General features: G+C 40.0%; 1 protein-coding gene and 1 long non-coding RNA gene across 3 annotated transcripts in view; both read left to right on the top strand.

Annotated features, from left to right (window-relative positions):
* The window catches only part of LOC133541167 (serotonin N-acetyltransferase-like), a 20248-nt gene extending 9725 nt beyond the window's left edge, over nucleotides 1-10523 (top strand). Inside the window, exons 3-4 of the mRNA XM_061884293.1 lie at nucleotides 4468-4622; nucleotides 4685-10523. Of these exons, the coding sequence (XP_061740277.1) occupies nucleotides 4468-4622; nucleotides 4685-5053 (524 nt within the window). The 3' untranslated portion in view covers nucleotides 5054-10523. The remainder of the gene's footprint in view (nucleotides 1-4467; nucleotides 4623-4684) is intronic.
* Nucleotides 10524-23787: 13264 nt separating this feature from the next.
* LOC133541592 (uncharacterized) overlaps nucleotides 23788-25956 on the top strand; it is a 130968-nt gene continuing 128799 nt past the window's right edge. For both annotated transcript variants that reach the window (XR_009803926.1, XR_009803925.1), the window contains exon 1: nucleotides 23788-24214. This is a non-coding gene — a long non-coding RNA (uncharacterized LOC133541592). The remainder of the gene's footprint in view (nucleotides 24215-25956) is intronic.

Here is a 25956-nt window from a genome sequence, read left to right as displayed (position 1 = left end):
TATGTATATGTATGTTTGTGTATATATACATATTTGTGTGTGTGTGTATATATGTATATGCAGTGAGGCAAAAAAGTATTTAGTCAGCCAGCGATTGTGCAAGTTCTCCCACTTAAAAAGATGACAGAGGTCTGTAATTTTCATCATAGGTACACTTCAACTGTGAGAGACAGAATGTGAAGAAAAAAAATCCAGGAATTCACATTGTAGGAATTTTAAAGTATTTATTTGTAAATGATGGTGGAAAATAAGTATTTGGTCAACCATTCAAAGCTCTCACTGATGGAAGGAGGTTTTGGCTCAAAATCTCAGGATACATGGCCCCATTCATTATTTCCTTAACACGATCAATCGTCCTGTCCCCTTAGCAGAAAAACAGCCCCAAAGCATGATGTTTCCACCCCCATGCTTCACAGTAGGTATGGTGTTCTTGGGGTGCAACTCAGTATTCTTCTTCCTCCAAACACCACCAGTTGAGTTTATACCAAAATGGATACATGGATGAAAAAGCAGAGGATTGGGAGAATGTCATGTGGTCAGATGAAACCAAAATAGAACAAAGTGTAGGGAAAAAAATAGTGGTTTGTTGCCTGGAATTTTTGGTCTTTGGGCTAATTATGTTAGCATATTAAGTAATGACACTAGCTTCAAGACATCACACATGGGAGGCTTTAGTAAGTCAGAATAGTTTTAGTTATATTATAAAACTTACAAACGTTGCTAAGAGTGATGTGTGGAGAATCCATATGAGTAGAAACTCTACGTATGGTTTTTCCTTCAGTTTGAGGGCAAAACAGGAAGTAGATTCTAAACTCAAACTCGTTCAAAATAACCTTTTAAGTCCTCTGCTTGGGTTTCATGAAAACTTTTGACCACAAACTAAAATCGATTAATCAACCCTGCACTGTTTTACAAGCCGCAGGGTCCAAAGTGTAGGGAAAAAGGTTTTTTTTGGGCTAATTATGTTAGCATATTACCTAATGACACTAGCTTCAAGACATGGGAGGCTGTAGTAAGTCAGAATAGTTTTAGTTATATTGTAAAACTTACAATCGTTGCTTGGAGTGATGAATGGAGAATCCATACGAGTAGAAACGCTATGGACAGGTTTTGCTTTCAGTTTGAGGGCAAAACAGGAAGTAGATTCTCAACTCAAGCTTGTTCAAAATAACCTTTTAAGTCCTCTGCTTGGGTTTCATGAAAACTTTTGACCACAAACTAAAATCGATTAATCAACCCTGCACCGTTTTACAAGCTGCAGAGTCCAAAGTGTTGGGAAAAATTTGGGGTTTTTTGGGCTAATTATGTTAGCATAATACCTAATGACACTAGCTTCAAGACATTGGAGGCTTTAGTAAGTAAGAATAGTTTTAGTTGTATTGTAAAACTTACAAACGTTGCTTGGAGTGATGAAGGGAGAATCCATACGAGTAGTAACGCTATGGACAGGTTTTGCTTTCAGTTTGAGGGCAAAACAGGAAGTAGATTCTCAACTCAAACTTGTTCAAAATAACCTTTTAAGTCCTCTGCTTGGGTTTCATGAAAACTTTTGACCACAAACTAAAATCGATTAATCAACCCTGCACCGTTTTACAAGCTGCAGAGTCCAAAGTGTTGGGAAAATTTTGGGGTTTTTTGGGCTAATTATGTTAGCATATTACCTAATGACACTAGCTTCAAGACATTGGAGGCTTTAGTAAGTAAGAATAGTTTTAGTTATATTGTAAAACTTACAATCGTTGCTTGGAGTGATGAATGGAGAATCCATACGAGTAGAAACGCTATGGACGGGTTTTTGCTTTAAGTTTGAGGGCAAAACAGGAAGTAGATTCTCAACTCAAACTTGTTCAAAATAACCTTTTAAGTCCTCTGCTTGGGTTTCATGAAAACTTTTGACCACAAACTAAAATCGATTAATCAACCCTGCACCGTTTTACAAGCTGCAGAGTCCAAAGTGTTGGGAAAAATTTGGGTTTTTTTGGGCTAATTATGTTAGTATATTATCTAATGACACTAGCTTCAAGACATTGGAGGCTTTAGTAAGTCAGAATAGTTTTAGTTATATTGTAAAACTTACAATCGTTGCTTGGAGTGATGAATGGAGAATCCATACGAGTAGAAACGCTATGGACAGGTTTTGCTTTCAGTTTGAGGGCAAAACAGGAAGTAGATTCTCAACTCAAACTTGTTCAAAATAACCTTTTAAGTCCTCTGCTTGGGTTTCATGAAAACTTTTGACCACAAAGCGTTAGCAGAAAACCAAAAATTTATCAATTAACCCTGCACTGTTTTACGAGCCGCAGGGTCCAAAGTGTTGGGAAAAATTTGGGGGTTTTTGGGCTAATTATGTTAGCATATTAAGTAATGACACTAGCTTCAAGACATCACACATGGGAGGCTTTAGTAAGTCAGAGTAGTTTTAGTTATATTGTAAAACTTACAAATGCTTCTGGGAGTGACGAATGGAGAATCCATATGAGTAGAAACGCTACGGACAGGTTTTTGCTTTCAGTTTGAGGGCAAAACAGGAAGTAAATTCTCAACTCAAACTTGTTCAAAATAACCTTTTAAGTCCTCTGCTTGGGTTTCATGAAAACTTTTGACCACAAAACGTTAGCAGAAACCAAAAATTGATCAATTAACCCTGCACCGTTTTACGAGCCGCAGGGTCCAAAGTGTAGGGAAAATTTTGGGGTTTTTTTGGGCTAATTATGTTAGCATATTAACTAATGACACTAGCTTCAAGACATCACACATGGGACGCTTTAGTAAGTCAGAGTAGTTTTAGTTATATTGTAAAACTTACAAACGTTGCTTGGAGTGATGAATGGAGAATCCATATGAGTAGAAACGCTATGGACAGGTTTTTGCTTTCAGTTTGAGGGCAAAACAGGAAGTAGATTCTCAACTCAAACTTGTTCAAAATAACCTTTTAAGTCCTCTGCTTGGGTTTCATGAAAACTTTTGACCACAAACTAAAATCGATTAATCAACCCTGCACCGTTTTACAAGCTGCAGAGTCCAAAGTGTTGGGAAAAATTTGGGGTTTTTTGGGCTAATTATGTTAGCATATTACCTAATGACACTGGCTTCAAGACATGGGAGGCTTTAGTAAGTCAGAATAGTTTTAGTTATATTGTAAAACTTACAATCGTTGCTTGGAGTGATGAATGGAGAATCCATATGAGTAGAAACGCTATGGACAGGTTTTTGCTTTCAGTTTGAGGGCAAAACAGGAAGTAGATTCTCAACTCAAACTTGTTCAAAATAACCTTTTAAGTCCTCTGCTTGGGTTTCATGAAAACTTTTGACCACAAACTAAAATCGATTAATCAACTCTGCGCCGTTTTACAAGCCGCAGGGTCCAAAGTGTTGGGAAAAATTTGGAGTTTTGTGGGCTAATTATGTTAGCATATTAAGTAATGACACTAGCTTCCAGACATGGGAGGCTGTAGTAAGTCAGAATAGTTTTAGTTATATTGTAAAACTTACAATCGTTGCTTGGAGTGATGAATGGAGAATCCATACGAGTAGAAACGCTATGGACAGGTTTTGCTTTCAGTTTGAGGGCAAAACAGGAAGTAGATTCTCAACTCAAACTTGTTCAAAATAACCTTTTAAGTCCTCTGCTTGGGTTTCATGAAAACTTTTGACCACAAAACGTTAGCAGAAACCAAAAATTGATCAAATAACCCTGCACCGTTTTACGAGCCGCAGGGTCCAAAGTGTTGGGAAAATTTTGTTTTTTTGGGGCTAATTATGTTAGCATATTAACTAATGACACTAGCTTCAAGACATGTGAGGCTTTAGTATGTCAGAATAGTTTTAGTTATATTGTAAAACTTACAAACGTTGCTTGGAGTGATGAATGGAGAATCCATACGAGTAGAAACGCTATGGACAGGTTTTGCTTTCAGTTTGAGGGCAAAACAGGAAGTAGATTCTCAACTCAAACTTGTTCAAAATAACCTTTTAAGTCCTCTGCTTGGGTTTCATGAAAACTTTTGACCACAAAACGTTAGCAGAAACCAAAAATTGATCAAATAACCCTGCACCGTTTTACGAGCCGCAGGGTCCAAAGTGTTGGGAAAATTTTGTTTTTTTGGGGCTAATTATGTTAGCATATTAACTAATGACACTAGCTTCAAGACATGTGAGGCTTTAGTATGTCAGAATAGTTTTAGTTATATTGTAAAACTTACAAACGTTGCTTGGAGTGATGAATGGAGAATCCATACGAGTAGAAACGCTGTGGATGGTTTTTGCTTTCAGTTTGAGGTTGGAAAGGCACAAACAGTAACACACCTTTTCAGTCCTCTGCTTGGGTTTAATGAAAACTATCAAATAATTTAGCGGAAAAAAACTAAATCTATCTATTCTCCCTGCGCCGTTTTACGAACCGCAGGTCGCAAAGCGTAGGGGAAGAAAATAGCGGAATTTGACTTCTGATTGTGTGTGCATCCTCAGCCTTCATCTCGGTGTCGGGCGAGTGTCCCCTCCACCTGGACGAGGTGCGTCACTTCCTCACGCTGTGTCCGGAACTCTCCATGGGCTGGTTCGAGGAGGGCCGGCTGGTGGCTTTCATCATCGGCTCGCTGTGGGACCGCGAGCGCCTCGCTGCCGTGAGTCACCTGTGCTTGAGAATGTGTCGGAACCCCCCACTGACCTGTCCCGCGTCCTCTAGGAGGCCCTGACCCTCCACAAGCCCCGGGGCTCCACCGTGCACATCCACGTGCTGGCGGTGCACCGCACCTTCCGGCAGCAGGGCAAGGGTCCCATCCTGATGTGGCGCTACCTGCAGTACCTGCGCTGCCTGCCCAGCGTGCGGCGCGCCGTGCTCATGTGCGAGGACTCCCTGGTGCCCTTCTACCGCAAGTCGGGCTTCAAGGCGCTGGGCCGCTGCGCCATCACCGTGGGCAGCCTGAGCTTCACGGAGATGTGCTACCCCGTCAGCGGCCACGCCTACATGAGGCGCAACAGCGAGGCCATCCGCTTCCCCGCCGCGCCGCTCACCGTGCCGACGCCCGACGCCCAAGACCCCGTGGACGTATGATCCGGGAAGTACTCCCCGTGTTCTTATAGTCTTCTTCCGAAATCTAACACCTTCCTTTTTTGTCCTCAAAATTCTAAACACAATACCCTACGGCAATGTCAAAAATGTAAGAAAATGTTAAAGGCGTGGCCACTTCATTAGGTACCTTTGCCCAGTCATAGTCGAATTATGCAAAAATGCAAATGTGACGAGAAATGTTGGATTGTTGCCGATATTTAGTTTATTATTCATGTGACGGAAAATTTTATGTCAGAATTAGTCAAAGTCCACAATTTAAACAGTTTGTCCAAGTGGTACCGTTTTTTGTTTTTGTTTTTTTTAACAGTAACACACTGTAAAAGCAACAATTTTATGGTAAACATTTTTAAAAAACTGCAGCTCAGTCGCCAGAATTTTATCATGAAAATAGAAATGGTACTATTTTTGATTTACAGTAATGCACTGTAAAAAAAAATAAAAGGAGATTTTACGGTAAAAATCTGGCCGCTCAGTCGCCAGAATTTTATCATAAGACTAAAAGTGGTACTATTTTTGAATTTATGGTAATACACTGTAAAAAACAAGAAGAAAAAAAGGAAGTAGATTTTACGGTAAAAACCTGGCAGCTCAGTCGCCCGAATTTTACGAGAAGAATAAAAGTGGTACTACTTTTAAATTTACAGTAATGCACAGTAAAAATAAAAAAAATGAGATTTCACGGTAAAAACCTGGTAGAAATATAAATTGTACTATTTTTGATTAACTATAATATACTGTAAAAAAAAAAAAAAAAAAGGATTTTACTGTAAAAACCTGGCAGCTCAGTCTCCAGAATTTTATCATTAATATAAAAATGTTTTTGAATTTACAGTAATGCACTGTAAAAAAAAAAAAAAGGGAAAAAAAAGTAGATTTTATGGTAAAAACCTAGCAGCTCAGTCGCCAAAATTTTATCATAAAAATAAAAATTTCACAATTTTTGATTTACAGTAATGCACTGTGAAAAAAAAGTAGATTTTACGGTAAAAACTTGGCAGCTCAGTTGCCAGAATTTTATCAGAAGAATAAAAGTATTTTTAAATTTACAGTAATACACTACAAACAACATTGTAGATTTTATGGTAAAAAAAACAACTAAAAAACTGGCAGCTCAGTCGCCCAAATTTTACCAGAAAAATAAAAGTGGTGCGGCTTTTTTAATTTACCGTAATGCTCTGTAAAAAAAAAAAGTAAAAAAATAGATGGATTTTTATGATAAAAACCTGGCAGCTCAGTTGCCATAATTTTACCATAAGACTAAAAGTGGTACTATTTTAAAATTTACAGTAATGCACTGTAAATAAAAAAGTAGATTTTTTGGGAAAAAAATAAACAAAACTGGACGCTCCGTTGGTAGAATATCACTGTAAATGTAACAGTGGTACAATTTTTTCAATTTACAGTAATGCACTGTAAAAATAAATGTTTTTATTTTATGGTAAATAAAAAAAAATGGCAGCTCAGTCGCTGGAATTTTATCATCAAAGGAAAATCTGTGCTATTCCGCGAGTGAATGCTGTTCGAGTCAAAGTGAAATGCTAACGTTAGCATGCCACAAGTACCGAGTGCTATATCTGTGATATGTTGGCAGGCAAAATTAGCTGGAAAAGAAGCTAGCATGCTAACGTTAACAAGCTAACAGTTAGTTTGTGTCACATACCAAGTTTAATGGCTGCCAAAATGGCTTCAAAAATGAGCATGCTAACAGTTAGTACGTGTCATGTAGCGAATGATATGACTATAAACGGTTGCAAAATTAGCAACTAAAAAGTTAAAATGCTAAAGTCAGCATGCTAAAAAATTACTGTAAATGTAACAGTGGTACTATTTTTTCAATTTACAGTAATGCACTGTAAAAGAAATGTTTTTATTTTATGGTAAATTAAAAAAAATGGCAGCTCAGTCGCTGGAATTTTATCATCAAAGGAAAATCTGTGCTATTCCGCAAGTGAATGCTGACCGAGTCAAAGTGAAATGCTAACGTTAGCATGCCGACACTTGAAATGCCACAAGTACCGAGTGCTATATCCGTGATGTGTTGGCAGGCAAAATTAGCTGGAAAAGAAGCTAGCATGCTAACGTTAACAAGCTAACAGTTAGTTTGTGTCACATACCAAGTTTAATGGCTGCCAAAATGGCTTCAAAAATGAGCATGCTAACAGTTAGCACGTGTCATGTAGCGAATTATATGACTATAAACGGTTGCAAAATTAGCAACTAAAAAGTTAAAATGCTAAAGTCAGCATGCTAAAAAATTACTGTAAATGTAACAGTGGTACTATTTTTTCAATTTACAGTAATGCACTGTAAAAGTAAATGTTTTTATTTTATGGTAAATTAAAAAAAATGGCAGCTCAGTCGCTGGAATTTTATCATCAAAGGAAAATCTGTGCTATTCCGCGAGTGAATGCAGTTCGAGTCAAAGTGAAATGCTAACGTTAGCATGCCGACACTTGAAATGCCACATGTACCGAGTGCTATATCTGTGATGTGTTGGCAGGCAAAATTAGCTGGAAAAGAAGCTAGCAGGCTAACGTTAACAAGCTAACAGTTAGTTTGTGTCACATACCAAGTTTAATGGCTGCCAAAATGGCTTCAAAAATGAGCATGCTAACAGTTAGCACGTGTCATGTAGCGAATGATATGACTATAAACGGTTGCAAAATTAGCAACTAAAAAGTTAAAATGCTAAAGTCAGCATGCTAAAAAAATACTGTAAATGTAACAGTGGTACTATTTTTTCAATTTACAGTAATGCACTGTAAAAGTAAATGTTTTTATTTTATGGTAAATTAAAAAAAATGGCAGCTCAGTCGCTGGAATTTTATCATCAAAGGAAAATCTGTGCTATTCCGCGAGTGAATGCAGTTCGAGTCAAAGTGAAATGCTAACGTTAGCATGCCGACACTTGAAATGCCACATGTACCGAGTGCTATATCTGTGATGTGTTGGCAGGCAAAATTAGCTGGAAAAGAAGCTAGCAGGCTAACGTTAACAAGCTAACAGTTAGTTTGTGTCACATACCAAGTTTAATGGCTGCCAAAATGGCTTCAAAAATGAGCATGCTAACAGTTAGCACGTGTCATGTAGCGAATGATATGACTATAAACGGTTGCAAAATTAGCAACTAAAAAGTTAAAATGCTAAAGTCAGCATGCTAAAAAATTACTGTAAATGTAACAGTGGTACTATTTTTTCAATTTACAGTAATGCACTGTAAAAGTAAATGTTTTTATTTTATGGTAAATTAAAAAAAATGGCAGCTCAGTCGCTGGAATTTTATCATCAAAGGAAAATCTGTGCTATTCCGCGCGTGAATGCAGTTCGAGTCAAAGTGAAATGCTAACGTTAGCATGCCGACACTTGAAATGCCACAAGTACCGAGTGCTATATCCGTGATGTGTTGGCAGGCAAAATTAGCTGGAAAAGAAGCTAGCATGCTAACGTTAACAAGCTAACAGTTAGTTTGTGTCACATACCAAGTTTAATGGCTGCCAAAATGGCTTCAAAAATGAGCATGCTAACAGTTAGCACGTGTCATGTAGCGAATGATATGACTATAAACGGTTGCAAAATTAGCAACTAAAAAGTTAAAATGCTAAAGTCAGCATGCTAAAAAATTACTGTAAATGTAACAGTGGTACTATTTTTTCAATTTACAGTAATGCACTGTAAAAGAAATGTTTTTATTTTATGGTAAATTAAAAAAAATGGCAGCTCAGTCGCTGGAATTTTATCATCAAAGGAAAATCTGTGCTATTCCGCGAGTGAATGCAGTTCGAGTCAAAGTGAAATGCTAACGTTAGCATGCCGACACTTGAAATGCCACAAGTACCGAGTGCTATATCTGTGATATGTTGGCAGGCAAAATTAGCTGGAAAAGAAGCTAGCATGCTAACGTTAACAAGCTAACAGTTAGTTTGTGTCACATACCAAGTTTAATGGCTGCCAAAATGGCTTCAAAAATGAGCATGCTAACAGTTAGCACGTGTCATGTAGCGAATGATATGACTATAAACGGTTGCAAAATTAGCAACTAAAAAGTTAAAATGCTAAAGTCAGCATGCTAAAAAAATACTGTAAATGTAACAGTGGTACTATTTTTTCAATTTACAGTAATGCACTGTAAAAGAAATGTTTTTATTTTATGGTAAATTTAAAAAAATGGCAGCTCAGTCGCTGGAATTTTATCATCAAAGGAAAATCTGTGCTATTCCGCGAGTGAATGCAGTTCGAGTCAAAGTGAAATGCTAACGTTAGCATGCCGACACTTGAAATGCCACAAGTACCGAGTGCTATATCTGTGATGTGTTGGCAGGCAAAATTAGCTGGAAAAGAAGCTAGCAGGCTAACGTTAACAAGCTAACAGTTAGTTTTTTTCACATACCAAGTTTAATGGCTGCCAAAATGGCTTCAAAAATGAGCATGCTAACAGTTAGCACGTGTCATGTAGCAAATGATATGACTATAAACGGTTGCAAAATTAGCAACTAAAAAGCTAACATGCTAAAGTCAGCATGCTAAAACATTAATGTAAATGTAACAGTGGTACCATTTCTTTTTCATTTACAGTAATGCACTGTAGAAATAATCAAATAAATAAATATCTTTTAATGTAAAAATTGAGATTTTACATTAAAAAATAAATTAAAAAACGTTACCAGGAATTTACCTTAAAAATAACACTGCTATCGTCTTTTTGATTACTTTAACGTACCGAAAACGGCATAATTTTCCCGTTAATAATGGTATGGATTTGCTATTTACAGTAACACACTGTGAAAAATAATTATTACCATGAAAGAAACTGGCAGAATTTCACCATAAAAAATAACAAATATAAATGTATTTAATGGTGATTATGTCCAATTAAACTACAGTAATCTTGTGAATAATGAAGGTTGACAACACTCGTTTTTAAACATGTAAAATATCCAAATGGCTTCCTCTGAACTCCTACTGTAAATATATAATAAATATATAAATATAAACTGTACATAATCGATAGATATTGATCACTAGAATGTCTTATGTGAGTCGAAGTGAACGTGTACCTAATGTTCTGTCCATTGTGCTGTTAATGATACAGTATTGTATTAAATATTGTACTATATATATATATGTATATATATATATATATAAATATAGTATTAAATAATAAATATATAAATAGATATACAGAAGCCAAAACTAGTGAAGTTGTGTAAAAGGTAAATAAAAAGAGAATACAACAAATCCTTTTCAACTTATATTCAATTGAATAGACTGCAAATACAAGATATTTCATCTTCACACTGACAAACTTTGTTATTTTTTGCAAATAATCATAAAGTTAGAATTTAATGGCAGCTACACTTTGCAACAAAGCTGGCACAAGTGGCAAAAAAGAGGGAGAAAGTTGAGCTCGGGCCCAGCGAAGCGTTTCCGGGTGTTGTTGATAAATGGCTGTGGTTTTGCGTAGTCGAGTTTTAATTTGCACTTGGAGATGTAGCGACTGACTGTAGTTACTGACAGTGGTTTTCTGAAGTGTTCCTGAGCCCATGTGGCGATATCCTTTACACACCGATGTGGCTTTTTTGCAAATATTAGCTAGTTTGGAATGTGATGCCTGCAACATGTTTGAAAAAAAGCTGGCACGGATGGCAAAAAAGAGTGAGAAAGTTGAGGAATGCTCATCAAAGACTTATTTGGAACATTCCACAGGTGAACAGGCTAATTGGGAACGGGTGGGTGCCATGGTTGGCTATAAAAGCAGCTTCCATGAATTGCTCACTCATTCACAAACAAGGACGGGGCGAGGGTCACCACTTTGTCAACAAATGCCTGAGCAAATTGTTTAAGGACAACATTTTTCAAGCAGCTATTGCAAGGAATTTAGGGATTTCACCATCTACGCTCCGTAATATCATCAAAAGGTTCAGAGAATGTGGAGAAATCACTGAACGTAAGCCATGATATTACGCACCTTAGATCCCTCAGGCGCTACTGCATCAAAAAGCCACATCAGTGTGTAAATGATATCACCACCTGGGCTCGGGAACACTTCAGAAAATCACCGTCAGTGACTACAGTTGGTCGCTACATCTGTAAGTGCAAGTTAAAACTCTACTATGCAAAGCCACAGCCATTTATCAACAACACCCAGAAACGCTTCGCTGAACCCGAGCTCATCTAAGTGGATACAAAGTGGAAAAGTGGTCTGATGAGTCCACATTTCAAATTGTTTTTGGAAACTGTGGACGTCCGGACCAAAAGAGGAAAAGAACCATCCGGATTGTTCTAGGGTGAAAGTGTTCTAGGCAGCATGTGTGATGGTATGGGGGTGTATTAGTGGCCAAGGCATGGGTAACTTACACATCTGTGAAGGCACCATTAATGCTGAAAGGTACATACAGCTTTTGGAGCAACGTATGTTGTTATCATGGACGCCCCTGCTTATTTCAGCAAAACGATGCCAAGCCAGCGTGGCTTCATTGTAAAAAACTGTTGAACAACTTAAGCTGTACATCAAGCAAGAATGGGAAAGAATTCCACTTCAAAAATGTGTTTCCTCAGTTCCCAAACCTTTACTGAGTGTTGTTAAAAGGAAAGGCCATGTAACACACTGGTAAAAATGCCTTTTTTTGCCATGTGTTGCTGCCATTACATTCTAAGTTCATGATTATTATTTACAAAAAAAAAAAAGATTCTCAGTGTGAACATGACGAGCGTTCCTCAACTTTCTCAGTGTTTTTTGCCACTTGTGCCAGCTTTTTTTAAACATGTTGCAGGCATCACATTCCAAATTAGCTAATATTTGCAAAAAAGGCCACATGGGTGTGTAAAGGATGTCACCACATGGGCTCAGGAACACTTCAGAAAACCACTGTCAGTAACTACAGTTTGTTGCTGCATCTGTAAGTGCAAGTTAAAACACTACTACGCAGAGCCACAGCCATTCATCAACAACACCCGGAAACGCTTTGCTGGGCCCGAGCTCAAATTTCTCACTGTTTTTTTGCACTTGTGCCAGGTTTTTTTTTTTTTTTTTGCAACATGTTGCTGTTAGATCCACTATGGACTGGACTCACACTATTATGTTAGATCCACTATGGACTGGACTCTCACTATTATGTTGGATCCACTATGGACTAGACTCTCACTATTTTGTGAGATCCACTATGAACTGGACTCTCACACTATTATGTTAGATCCACTATGGACTGGACTCTCACACTATTATGTTAGATCCACTATGGACTGGACTCTCACTATTTTGTGAGATCCACTACGGACTGGACTCTCACACTATTATGTTAGATACACTATGGACTGGACTCTCACTATTTTGTGAGATCCACTATGGACTGGACTCTCACACTATTATGTTAGATACACTATGGACTGGACTCTCACTATTTTGTGAGATCCACTATGGACTGGACTCCCACACTATTATGTTAGATCCACTATGGACTGGACTCTCACACTATTATGTTAGATACACTATGGACTGGACTCTCACTATTTTGTGAGATCCACTATGGACCGGACTCTCACTATTATGTTAAATCCACTATGGACTGGATTTTCACTATTATGTTTGATCCACTATGGACTGGACTCTCACACTATTATGTTAGATACACTATGGACTGGACTCTCACTATTTTGTGAGATCCACTATGGACTGGACTCTCACACTATTATGTTAGATCCACTATGGACTGGACTCTCACACTATTATGTTAGATACACTATGGACTGGACTCTCACTATTTTGTGAGATCCACTATGGACCGGACTCTCACACTATTATGTTAAATCCACTATGGACTGGATTTTCACTATTATGTTAGATCCACTATGGACTGTACTCTCACACTATTATGCTAAATCTACTATGGATTGGACTCTCACATTATTATGTTAGATCCACTATGGACTGGACTCTCACTATTATGTTAGATCCACTATGGACTGGACTCACACTATTATGTTAGATACACTATGGACTGGACTCTCCCTATTATGTTAGATCCACTATGGACTGGACTCTCACTATTATGTTAGATCCACTATGGACTGGACTCTCACTATTATGTTAGGTCTACTATGGACTGGACTCCCACACTATTATGTTAGATCCACTATGGACTGGACTCTCACACTATTATGTCAGATCCACTATGGACTGGACTCTCACTATTTTGTGAGATCCACTATGGACTGGACTCTCACACTATTATGTTAAATTCACTATGGACTGGATTTTCACTATTATGTTAGATCCACTATGGACTGGACTCTCACACTATTATGTTAAATCCACTATGGACTGGATTTTCACTATTATGTTAGATCCACTATGGACTGTACTCTCACACTATTATGTTAGATCCACTATGGACTGGACTCTCACTATTATGTTAGATCCACCATGGACTGGACTCTCACTAGTATGTTGGATCCACTATGGACTGGACTCTCACTATTATGTTAGATCCACTATGGACTGGACTCTCACTATTATGTTAGATCCACTATGGACTGGACTCTCACTATTATGTTAGATCCACTATGGACTGGACTCCCACACTATTATGTTAGATCCACTAAGGACTGGACTCTCACACTATTATGTTAGATCCACTATGGACTGGACTCTCACTATTTTGTGAGATCCACTATGGACTGGACTCTCACACTATTATGTTAGATCCACTATGGACCGGACTCTCACACTATTATGTCAGATCCACTATGGACTGGACTCTCACTATTTTGTGAGATCCACTATGGACTGGACTCTCACACTATTATGTTAAATTCACTATGGACTGGATTTTCACTATTATGTTAGATCCACTATGGACTGGACTCTCACACTATTATGTTAAATCCACTATGGACTGGATTTTCACTATTATGTTAGATCCACTATGGACTGTACTCTCACACTATTATGTTAGATCCACTATGAACTGGACTCTCACTATTATGTTAGATCCACCATGGACTGGACTCTCACTAGTATGTTAGATCCACTATGGACTGGACTCTCACTATTATGTTAGATCCACTATGGACTGGACTCTCACTATTATGTTAGATCCACTATGGACTGGACTCTCACTATTATGTTAGATCCACTATGGACTGGACTCCCACACTATTATGTTAGATCCACTAAGGACTGGACTCTCACACTATTATGTTAGATCCACTATGGACTGGACTCTCACTATTTTGTGAGATCCACTATGGACTGGACTCTCACACTATTATGTTAAATTCACTATGGACTGGATTTTCACTATTATGTTGGATCCACTATGGACTGGACTCTCACACTATTATGTTAAATCCACTATGGACTGGATTTTCACTATTATGTTAGATCCACTATGGACTGTACTCTCACACTATTATGTTAGATCCACTATGGACTGTACTCTCACACTATTATGTTAGATCCACCATGGACTGGACTCACACTATTATGTTAGATCCACTATGGACTGGACTCTCACTAGTATGTTAGATCCACAATGGACTGGACTCTCACTATTATGTTAGATCCACTATGGACTGGACTCCCACTATTATGTTAGATCCACTATGGACTGGACTCTCACTATTATGTTAGATCCACTATGGACTGGACTCTCACTATTATGTTAGATCCACCATGGACTGGACTCACACTATTATGTTAGATCCACTATGGACTGGACTCTCACTATTATGTTAGATCCACTATGGACTGGACTCTCACTATTATGTTAGATCCACTATGGACTGGACTCTCACTATTATGTTAGATCCACTATGGACTGGACTCTCACTATTATGTTAGATCCACTATGGACTGGACTCTCACTATTATGTTAGATCCACTATGGACTGGACTCTCACTATTATGTTAGATCCACTATGGACTGGACTCTCACTATTATGTTAGATCCACTATGGACTGGACTCTCACTATTATGTTAGATCCACTATGGACTGGACTCTCACTATTATGTTAGATCCACTATGGACTGGACTCTCACTATTATGTTAGATCCACTATGGACTGGACTCTCACTATTATGTTAGATCCACTATGGACTGGACTCTCACTATTATGTTAGATCCACTATGGACTGGACTCTCACTATTATGTTAGATCCACTATGGACTGGACTCTCACTATTATGTTAGATCCACTATGGAAGTTATCCCATTAAATTCCAAGTTGCCACTTGTGCCAGCTTTTTTGCAAAGTGTTGCTTTCATTAAATTCCAAGTTAATGATTATTTGCAAAAAATAACAAAGTTTGTCAGTGTGAAGATGAAATATCTTGTCTTTGCAGTCTATTCAATTGAATATAAGTTGAAAAGGATTTGTTGTATTCTCTTTTTATTTACCTTTTACACAACCTGACTACTTCACTGCTTCTGGCTCTGGTTCTCTGTACAAGATAAATATTGGTCATTAGGACGTCTTCTTTTGTGTGAGTGGAAGTGAAGGTGTACCTAATGTTCTGTCCCGCGTGCTGCCAATAGCGTGTTGCATATTGTACTATCAGCGTGTTTATGCTATGATAATAATCCGCGTGGTGCGTCAGTGAGAGGATTTAATCGCAGCTTCTTAGCCCCGTCAGGACTTAACCGCGAGACGAGTGACGCTGGACCAATTAAGTCGCTCCATGTTTGAGTTTGCACTTTCTTGTCCTTGTTGTGTTGCAACTGTAATAAAAATGTGTTTTTTACCGCTTGGAAAAACTGAATATGATGCCTGATGTGAGTATTATTCATATTTCGGGGCGCTCAATGAAATGGGACAAAATGGAATAAATAAATACATCTTGGATTAAGTAAGCCCGCAGTTCCATGATGTACTTTGAGGTCGTATCCTCGGATGTTTTGGACATTTTCAGCCAATCAAAACCTCGGCCGCTGATCAGAATCATAAAGTATTTTATTAATCCCTGAGGGGAAACTGAGATTTTCAGCACAATCCCATTCAAGATGAGGCAAACATTTCAGGTGTCAGAATAATTGTATTCAAGTTATCACACAACTTGTTTGCTCTGCTTGTGTGGTTGCAATCCCTTTTGTGCTCACAAAGCTGTCTTTGATCTTATCAAGCAAAAGGCGGACAGCTTGTAAATCTCGACTGTGTGGGATGGAATGCGCCGTGGAGGTGTCTGTTTCTCAGATCTGGACAGCCGCGGAGAGGGCCTTATCAGGACCCGAGATCTAAGTGAAGAGAGGGGGCAAACCTGAGACCGCTCCAAGCACCTTTTTGTTTGAACCGTTTATGACCCAGTGCAGCTGCTGCATCAATCAATCACTGTTTACTTATGTAGCCCTAAATCACAGGTGTCTCAAAGAGCTGCACAAGCCACGTCATCCTCGGCTCAGATCCCACATCAGGGCAAGGAAAAACTCAACCCAATGAGACAATGAGAAACCTTGGAGGGGACCGGTGTAATGGATGTCGACTGAATCTAGCATTATATTGTGAGAGTCCAGTCCATAGTGGATCTAACATAATAGTGAGAGTCCAGTCTGTAGTGGATCTAACATATTAGTGTGAGAGTCCAGTCCATAGTGGATCCAACATAATAGTGAGATTCTAGTCCATAGTGGATCTAACATCATAGTGAGAGTCCAGTCCATAGTGGATCTAACATAATAATGTGAGAGTCCAGTCCATAGTGGATCTAACATAATAATGAGAGTCCAGTCCATTGTGGAGCTAACATAATAGTGTGAGAGTCCAGTCCATAGTGGATCTAACATAATAGTGTGAGAGTCCAGTCCATAGTGGATCTAACATAATAATGAGAGTCCAGTCCATTGTGGATCTAACATAATAGTGTGAGAGTCCAGTCCATAGTGGATCTAACATAATAGTGTGAGAGTCCAGTCCATAGTGGATCTAACATAATAATGAGAGTCCAGTCCATTGTGGATCTAACATAATAGTGTGAGAGTCCAGTCCATAGTGGCTCTAACATAATAATGAGAGTCCAGTCCATTGTGGATCTAACATAATAGTGTGAGAGTCCAGTCCATAGTGGATCTAACATAATGAGAGTCCAGTCCATAGTGGATCTAACATAATAATGAGAGTCCAGTCCATAGTGGATCTAACATAATAATGAGAGTCCAGTCCATAGTGGATCTAACATAATAATGAGAGTCCAGTCCATTGTGGATCTAACATAATAGTGTGAGAGTCCAGTCCATTGTGGATCTAACAATCCAATCCACTTTATTTATATAGCACATTTAAACAACAATAACGTTTCCAAAGTGCTGCACAGCCATGTTAAAAACAATATTATGCTCCACCAATGACTGAATAAAAACAAAAAATAAATGAATATAAAACCAATAAAAACAATATAAAAACAAATATGATTAAAAACTATTTTAAAGGGTAAAATCAATTAAAACAGTAAAATAGAAATCAAAGTGTATAAAAAACACAGGACAACAGAGGACAGAGGACCACACAACTCACGTAGTGTTAAAAGCCAAAGAATAAAAGTGGGTCTTAAGACGAGACTTAAAACACTCCACTGTGGAAGCAGTTTGAACATGGAGGGGCAGAGTGTTCCAGAGCTTAGGGCCGACCACAGAGAAGGCCCTGTCTCCCCTGGTCTTGGGCACCACGAGCTGGAGCTGGCTTTCGGACCTCAGAGCGCGCGCAGGAATGTAAATTTGGATGAGGTCCGAGATATATTGAGGTGCCAGTCCATGTAAAGATTTAAAAACAAACAGCAATGTTTTAAAATCAATTCTAAAATGAACAGGGAGCCAGTGCAAACTCTGAAGAATTGGGGTTATATGCTGGCGTTTCCTGGCCCCTGTTAAAAGTCCTGGTGCCTCGTTCTGGACTAACTGCAACCGGGAGAGAGCTTTTTGGCTAATGCCAGCATAAAGTGCATTGCAGTAGTCCAGACCACTTGAAATAAAAGCATGCACGACTTGTTCAAAAAGGTTCAAAGAGAAAAACGGTTTAACCTTTCCTAAAAGACAAAGGTGATAAAAACAGGATTTTAAAACGCCATTGACAGAATTTCTAGGCGCAGTCAAGGCGTTGAGGGGTTCCGGTTTGGTGACCGCAGGATTAGGGCTCTGCTTTTTGCAGATGATGTGGTCCTGATGGCTTCATCTGACCGGGATCTTCAGCTCTCACTGGATCGGTTTGCAGCCGAGTGTGAAGCGACCGGAATGAGAATCAGCCCCTCCAAGTCCGAGTCCATGGTTCTCGCCCGGAAAAGGGTGGAGTGCCATCTCCGGGTTGGGGAGGAGACCCTGCCCCAAGTGGAGGAGTTCAAGTACCTAGGAGTCTTGTTCACGAGTGAGGGAAGAGTGGATCGTGAGATCAACAGACGGATCGGTGCGGCATCTTCAGTAATGCGGACGTTGTACCGGTCCGTTGTGGTGAAGAAGGAGCTGAGCCGGAAGGCAAAGCTCTCAATTTACCGGTCGATCTACGTTCCCATCCTCACCTATGGTCATGAGCTTTGGGTCATGACCGAAAGGATAAGATCACGGGTACAAGCGGCCCAAATGAGTTTCCTCCGCCGTGTGGCGGGTCTCTCCCTTAGAGATAGGGTGAGTAGCTCTGCCATCCGGGAGGAACTCAAAGTAAAGCCGCTGCTCCTTCACATCGAGAGGAGCCAGATGAGGTGGTTCGGGCATCTGGTCAGGATGCCACCCAAACGTCCAACCGGTAGGAGGCCACGGGGAAGACCCAGGACACGTTGGGAAGACTATGTCTCCCGGCTGGCCTGGGAACGCCTCGGGATCCCCCGGGAAGAGCTAGACGAAGTGGCTGGGGAGAGGGAAGTCTGGGTTTCCCTGCTTAGGCTGTTGCCCCCGCGACCCGACCTCGGATAAGCGGAAGATGATGGAAGGATGGATGGACTTATTTGTCTAGTTTAAAATGGCTGTCTATAGTGACGCCAAGTCTGGTGACTTTGGGACGCACATCATTTTGCAATGGTCCCAAGTCAGTGAGGGCCGGACCAAAAACTAAAATTTCCGTTTTTCCCTCATTCATTATTAAAAAATTCTAGGCTAACCAAGCCTTGACGTCGCATAGACAGTTAAGGAGGGGTGTCAGGGGGCCGTGGCTTTTTGAAATCGGCATATAAATTTGGCAGTCATCTGCATAAAAGTGATAAAACACTCCATGTTTCTTAAAAATATCTCCAAGAGGGAGGAGATAAAGAGCGAACAGGATGGGGCCTAAAATAGATCCCTGGGGGACACCACAGTAAAGCGGGGCAGAAGAGGAGGTGGCGTCCCCCAGCCTGACAGAGAAGGACCTTTCAGACAGGTAAGATCTGAACCACTGTAACGCAGTCCCCCTGACACCCACACAGTCTCTCAGGCGGTCTAAAAGAATTGTGTGGTGGACTGTGTCAAAGGCAGCTGTAAGATCTAAAAGCACTAAAATGGCCGAGCTGCCAGAATCAGACATTAAAAGCAAGTCATTAAAAACCTTTAAAAGTGCAGATTCAGTACTGTGCAAAGCTTTGTATCCAGACTGAAATGGATCTAAAGTGCTATTTTCATCTAAAAAAGGCTGCAGTTGTGCCAGAACACATTTCTCCAAAATCTTTGACACAAAAGGTAATTTAGAAATGGGCCGATAATTTGACAAACTTGTCGGATAAAGACCTGTTTTTTTAATCAAAGGCTCAACAACAGCTCTTTTACATAATAGTGTGAGAGTCCAGTCCATAGTGGATCTAACATAATAGTGTGAGTCCAGTCCATAGTGGATCTAACATAATAGAGAGAGTCCAGTCCATAGTGGATCTAAAATAATAGAGAGAGTCCAGTCCATAGTGGAGCTAACATAATAGTGTGAGTCCAGTCCATAGTGGAGCTAACATAATAGTGTGAGAGTCCTGTCCGTAGTGGATTTAACATAATAGTGAGAGTCCAGTCCATGGTGGATCTAACATAATAGTGAGAGTCCAGTCCATAGTGGATCTAACATAATAGTGTGGGAGTCCAGTCCATAGTGGATCTAACATAATAGTGAGAGTCCAGTCCATGGTGGATCTAACATAAGTGTGAGAGTCCAGTCCATTGTGAATCTAACATAATAGTGTGAGAGTCCAGTCCATAGTGGATCCAACATAATAGTGTGAGTCCAGTCCATAGTGGAGCTAACATAATAGTGTGAGAGTCCTGTCCGTAGTGGATTTAACATAATAGTGAGAGTCCAGTCCATGGTGGATCTAACATAATAGTGAGAGTTTAGTCCATAGTGGATCTAACATAATAGTGAGAGTCCAGTCCATAGTGGATCTAACATAATAGTGTGAGAGTCCGGTCCGTAGTGGATTTAACATAATAGTGTGAGAGTCCAGTCCGTAGTGGATTTAACATAATAGTGAGAGTCCAGTCCATAGTGGATCTAACATAATAGTGAGAGTTTAGTCCATAGTGGATCTAACATAATAGTGTGAGAGTCCTGTCCGTAGTGGATTTAACATAATAGTGAGAGTCCAGTCCATGGTGGATCTAACATAATAGTGAGAGTTTAGTCCATAGTGGATCTAACATAATAGTGAGAGTCCAGTCCATAGTGGATCTAACATAATAGTGTGGGAGTCCAGTCCATGGTGGATCTAACATAATAGTGAGAGTTTAGTCCATAGTGGATCTAACATAATAGTGAGAGTCCAGTCCATAGTGGATCTAACATAATAGTGTGGGAGTCCAGTCCGTAGTGGATTTAACATAATAGTGAGAGTTTAGTCCATAGTGGATCTAACATAATAGTGAGAGTCCAGTCCATAGTGGATCTAACATAATAGTGAGAGTCCAGTCCATAGTGGATCCAACATAATAGTGAGAGTCCAGTCCATAGTGGATCTAACATAATAGTGAGAGTCCAGTCCATAGTGGATCTAACATAATAGTGTGAGAGTCCAGTCCATAGTGGATCTAACATAATAGTGTGAGAGTCCAGTCCATAGTGGATCTAACATAATAGTGTGAGAGTCCAGTCCATAGTGGATCTAACATAATAGTGAGAGAGTCCAGTCCATAGTGGATCTAACACAATAGTGTGAGAGTCCAGTCCATAGTGGATCTAACATAATAGTGAGAGTCCAGTCCATAGTGGATCTAACACAATAGTGAGAGTCCAGTCCATAGTGGATCTAACATAATAGTGAGAGTCCAGTCCATAGTGGATCTAACATAATAGTGAGAGTCCAGTCCATAGTGGATCTAACATAATAGTGAGAGTCCAGTCCATAGTGGATCTAACATAATAGTGAGAGTCCAGTCCATAGTGGATCTAACACAATAGTGAGAGTCCAGTCCATAGTGGATCTAACATAATAGTGAGAGTCCAGTCCATAGTGGATCTAACATAATAGTGAGAGTCCAGTCCATAGTGGATCTAACATAATAGTGTGCTAGTCCAGTCCATAGTGGATCTAACATAATAGTGTGGGAGTCCAGTCCATAGTGGATCTAACATGATAGTGAGAGTCCAGTCCATAGTGAATCTAACATAATAGTGAGAGTCCAGTCCATAGTGGATCCAACATAATAGTGAGAGTCCAGTCCATAGTGGGGCCAGCAGGAGACCATCCCGAGCGGAGACAGGGTCAGCAGCACAGAGATGTCCCCAACCGATGTACCGGAGAGCGGTCCACCCTGGGTCCCGACTCTGGACTGCCAGCACTGTAACCCGCTCCTCTCCACGGGTTAGAGCAGAAAATAGACGGCAGATCAACTGGTCTAAAAGGGGGTTTACTTAAAGGCTAGAGTATACAAATGAGTTTTAAGATGGGACTTAAATGCTTCTACTGAGCTAGCATCTCTGTTAGCTGTAGAACATTCCAGGTAACTGGAGCCCTCATAGAAAACGTTCTATAGCCCGCAGACTTTTTTGGGGCCCTGGGAATCACTAATAAGCCGGAGTTCTTTGAAGGCAGATCTCTTGCCGGGACATATGGTACAGATCAAAGCAATGATTGGACTAGATTTCTTTTAGCTCCGCCCACTGACTTTGATGGCTGAGTTTGACAAACCAAATATATTTTCATGAAATAATGACATTACTAATTGAATGAAATTATTAATTATTCAAATATGTTAACAATTTTATAAAATATTTAATAATTTTATGTTTTTATAATGAATAAAATAGTGACCGGGTTGGGGAGGAGTCCCTGCCCCGAGTGGAGGAGTTCAAGTACCTGGGAGTCTTGTTCACCAGTGTGGATGGTGAGATGGACAGGCGGATCGGTGCGGCGTCTTCAGTAACGCGGACGCTGTATCGATCCGTTGTGGTGAAGAAGGATCCGAGCCGGAAGGCAAAGCTCCTTCCAGAGGGAGCTCAAAGTAAAGCCGCTGCTCCTCCACATGGAGAGGAGCCAGATGAGGTGGTTCGGGCATCTGGTCAGGATGCCACCCGAACGCCTCCCTAGGGAGGTGTTTAGGGCACGTCTGACCGGTATAATGCCATGGGGAAGACCCAGGACACATTGGGAAGACTATGTCTCCCGGCTGGCCTGGGAACGCCTCAGGATCCTTTGGGAAGAGCTAGACGAAGTGGCTGGGAAGGGGAAAGTCTGGGCTTCCCTGCTTAGGCTGCTGCCCCCGCGACCCGACCTCGGATAAGCGAAAGAAGATGGATGGTTCGAGTTACTTCCCCACTTTCTGACGTCCCACCGTTCCACAGGCATGAGGACGTGCCGGGTAACCAATCAGGTGTCAGGACCCGCCCACTGGAAGTCTGGACTTCCCTGCTTAGGCTGCTGCCCCCGCGACCCGACCTCGGATAAGCGAAAGAAGATGGATGGATGGATGGAGTTACTTCCCCACTTTCTGACGTCCCACCTTTCCACAGGCAATGGGACTTGCCGGGTAACTAATCAGGTGTCAGGACCCGCCCACTGGAAGTCTGGACTTCCCTGCTTAGGCTGCTGCCCCCGTGACCCGACCAAGGATAAGCGGAAGAAGATGGATGCATTGATGGTTTTACTTCCCCACTTTCTGATGTCCCACCGTTCCACAGGCAATGGGACTTGCCGGGTAACCAATCAGATGTCAAGACCCGCCCACTGAAAGTCTGGGCTTTCCTACTTAGGCTGCTGCCTCCGCGACCCGACCCGCGGAAGAAGATGGATGGATGGATGGATGGATGGATGGATGGATGGATAGAGTTACTTCCCCACTTTCTGACGTCCCACCGTTCCACAGGAAAGGGGAAGTGCCGGGTAACCAATCAGGTGTCAGGACCCGCCCACTGGAAGTCTGGGTTTCCCTGCTTAGGCTGCTGCCCCCGTGACCCGACCAAGGATAAGCGGAAGTAGATGGATGGATGGATGGATAAATTAGTGACACATTTGATAACACGTATGTATTTATTTGTAGTCATAATTAATTCATAATACAACGACTGGATTATATAAAGATGTATTTATTTATTTAATTGTGTCCCCCCAGACCCTCCATAACTGCCATTTATTAAATGAGCATCTTCACTCATTAATATAACAACAACCACGGGAACTTCATGCTCTTGGATGCAGCTTTAATGATGAAAATATTTGGTTATAAAGTGTACTTTTAAAGTGTGCTTAAAATATTTGATAATATTTAATAGTATTTAGTGTACAATGTGACTAATACAATATATGACAGGCTGCTTTGGTTCTTAATTTATATTTTATATTTATATATATTTTTTTTCCAGGCACAACAGACCAAAAATACTCCTAATCTACGCAATTCAAGAAATAAAAATAGCCTCTCCAATACAGTAAAATTGGAGATGCTATTCCATACTGTGGAAAGCCACTTAAGCCACTAAAAAATACCTAATTGTTAATGTGGTGGTGGTTGTTGTGCACAACAGAGCCACTAGATGGCAGGCAAGGATCATGCGTGTGGGTGACTGCTTTAGTAAAGTGTAACGAAGAAGAAAAAACCATCAGGTGTCTGTCATTAGCTGATAGCATTAATGGCGTTTTGTCAATAATCCAAGATTGTAACATCCAGCCATCTATTTCTTACCGCTTGTCCCTTTTGGGGCGGGGTGGTGCAGGAGCCTATCTCAGAGACATTCGGGCGGAAGTCTGCATACACCCTGGACAAGTCGGCGTAACATAACAGGTAAGTCATAATTACGAAACACAAATGTACAATTATGAGACAAAATAGTCGAAGTTATGAGAGAAAACAGTTCACAATTATGAGATTAAAGAAGTCATGATTATGAGATTTAAAAAATATATATCAAAATTATGACATCCATCCATCCATTTTCTACCGCTTATTCCCTTTGGGGTCTCGGGGGGTGCTGGTGCCTATTTCAGCTACAATCAAGCGGAAGGCTAGGTACACCCTGGACAAGTCGCTATCTCATCGCAGGGCCAACACAGATAGACAGACAACATTCACACTCACATTCACACACTAAAATAAGTTTTAAGAAAAATTAAAATAAAATGTAAAAACGAAACATTTTGTGTGTTCAAAACTAGCATGAAGAAGCAAATTCTGATTCTTGATCAACGACACAATACATAATTACCTGATATATATATGTGTGTATTTATATATATATATATATATATATATATATATATATATATATATATATATATATATATATATATCCATCCATTTCATACCACTTATTCCCTTTTGGGGTCGCGGGGGGTGCTGGCGCCTATCTCAGCTACAGTCGGGCGGAAGGTGGGGTACACCCTGTACAAGTCGCCACCTCATCGCAGGGCCAACACAGATAGACAGACAACATTCACACACTAGGGCCAATTTAGTGTTGCCAATCAACCTATTCCCAGGTGCATGTCTTTGGAGGTGGGAGGGGCCTATCCCCAGGTGCATGTCTTTGGAGGTGGGAGGAAGCCAGAGTACCCAGAGGGAACCCACATATATATATATATATATATATATATATATATATATATATATATATATATATATATATATATATATATATATATATATATATATATATATATATATATATATATACATACATATAAACCAAAAAATTACTCCTAATCTAACTGTTCACGATTATGAGATTTTTGAAAAAGTCATAATTTTGAGATTAAAATAAAAAAATAAAACAATTTATGAGATAAGTGATCATTTTAAAGATGTTTTTTGTAAAAAATAAATAAAGAAAGAAAGAAAGATACAAATAATAATTACATTTAAAAACGAAACATTTTGTCTGTTCAAAAGGAACAGGAAGAAGCATCATCAGATTCTTGATCGACACAATACATAATCACCTGATGTGATATATATACTGCTTATTATATCTATCTAAATATATATGTATATATATGTATATATATGTATTAGAGATGCGCTTATAGGCAACTATATCATCCGCAACCGCATCACCAAATCCGTCATCCACCCGCCGTCCACCCGAACCAACATTTTATCAGAAACGCATCCGCCCGCTGAAATACATCCGAGGTTGGCCACCTTTGCCACTCACAGAGCTGTTTAAACCCGTTTCACAGAGTAACGAAGACAATTGGAGCCGCAAACGTTCTCGCAATAATCCAATTGGTGTTCATCCTGATGACAAGAATAAGGGCGTGCTGTGAAGCCATTGCCTTTGATACCTTCAACAACATGTACACACCGATTGTCAGTCCGGCAACGTGTTGTGTGCCGCTTCCGCAATCACACGTACAAGATTGAAGGGCATACTGGGTGACACAGATGGTTGTGATATAAACAACTTTAACACTTACTAATATGCGCCACGCTGTGAAGCCACACCGAACAAGATTAACAAGCACATTTCGGGAGAACATCCTCACAGTAACACAACATAAACGCAACACAACAAACTCCCAGAATCC

Source organism: Nerophis ophidion, linkage group LG23, assembly GCF_033978795.1.
Source record: "Nerophis ophidion isolate RoL-2023_Sa linkage group LG23, RoL_Noph_v1.0, whole genome shotgun sequence".
Taxonomy (NCBI): Eukaryota; Metazoa; Chordata; class Actinopteri; order Syngnathiformes; family Syngnathidae; genus Nerophis; species Nerophis ophidion.
Note: the sequence above shows the minus strand (reverse complement) of the source record. Positions and strands in the feature narration are given on the sequence as shown.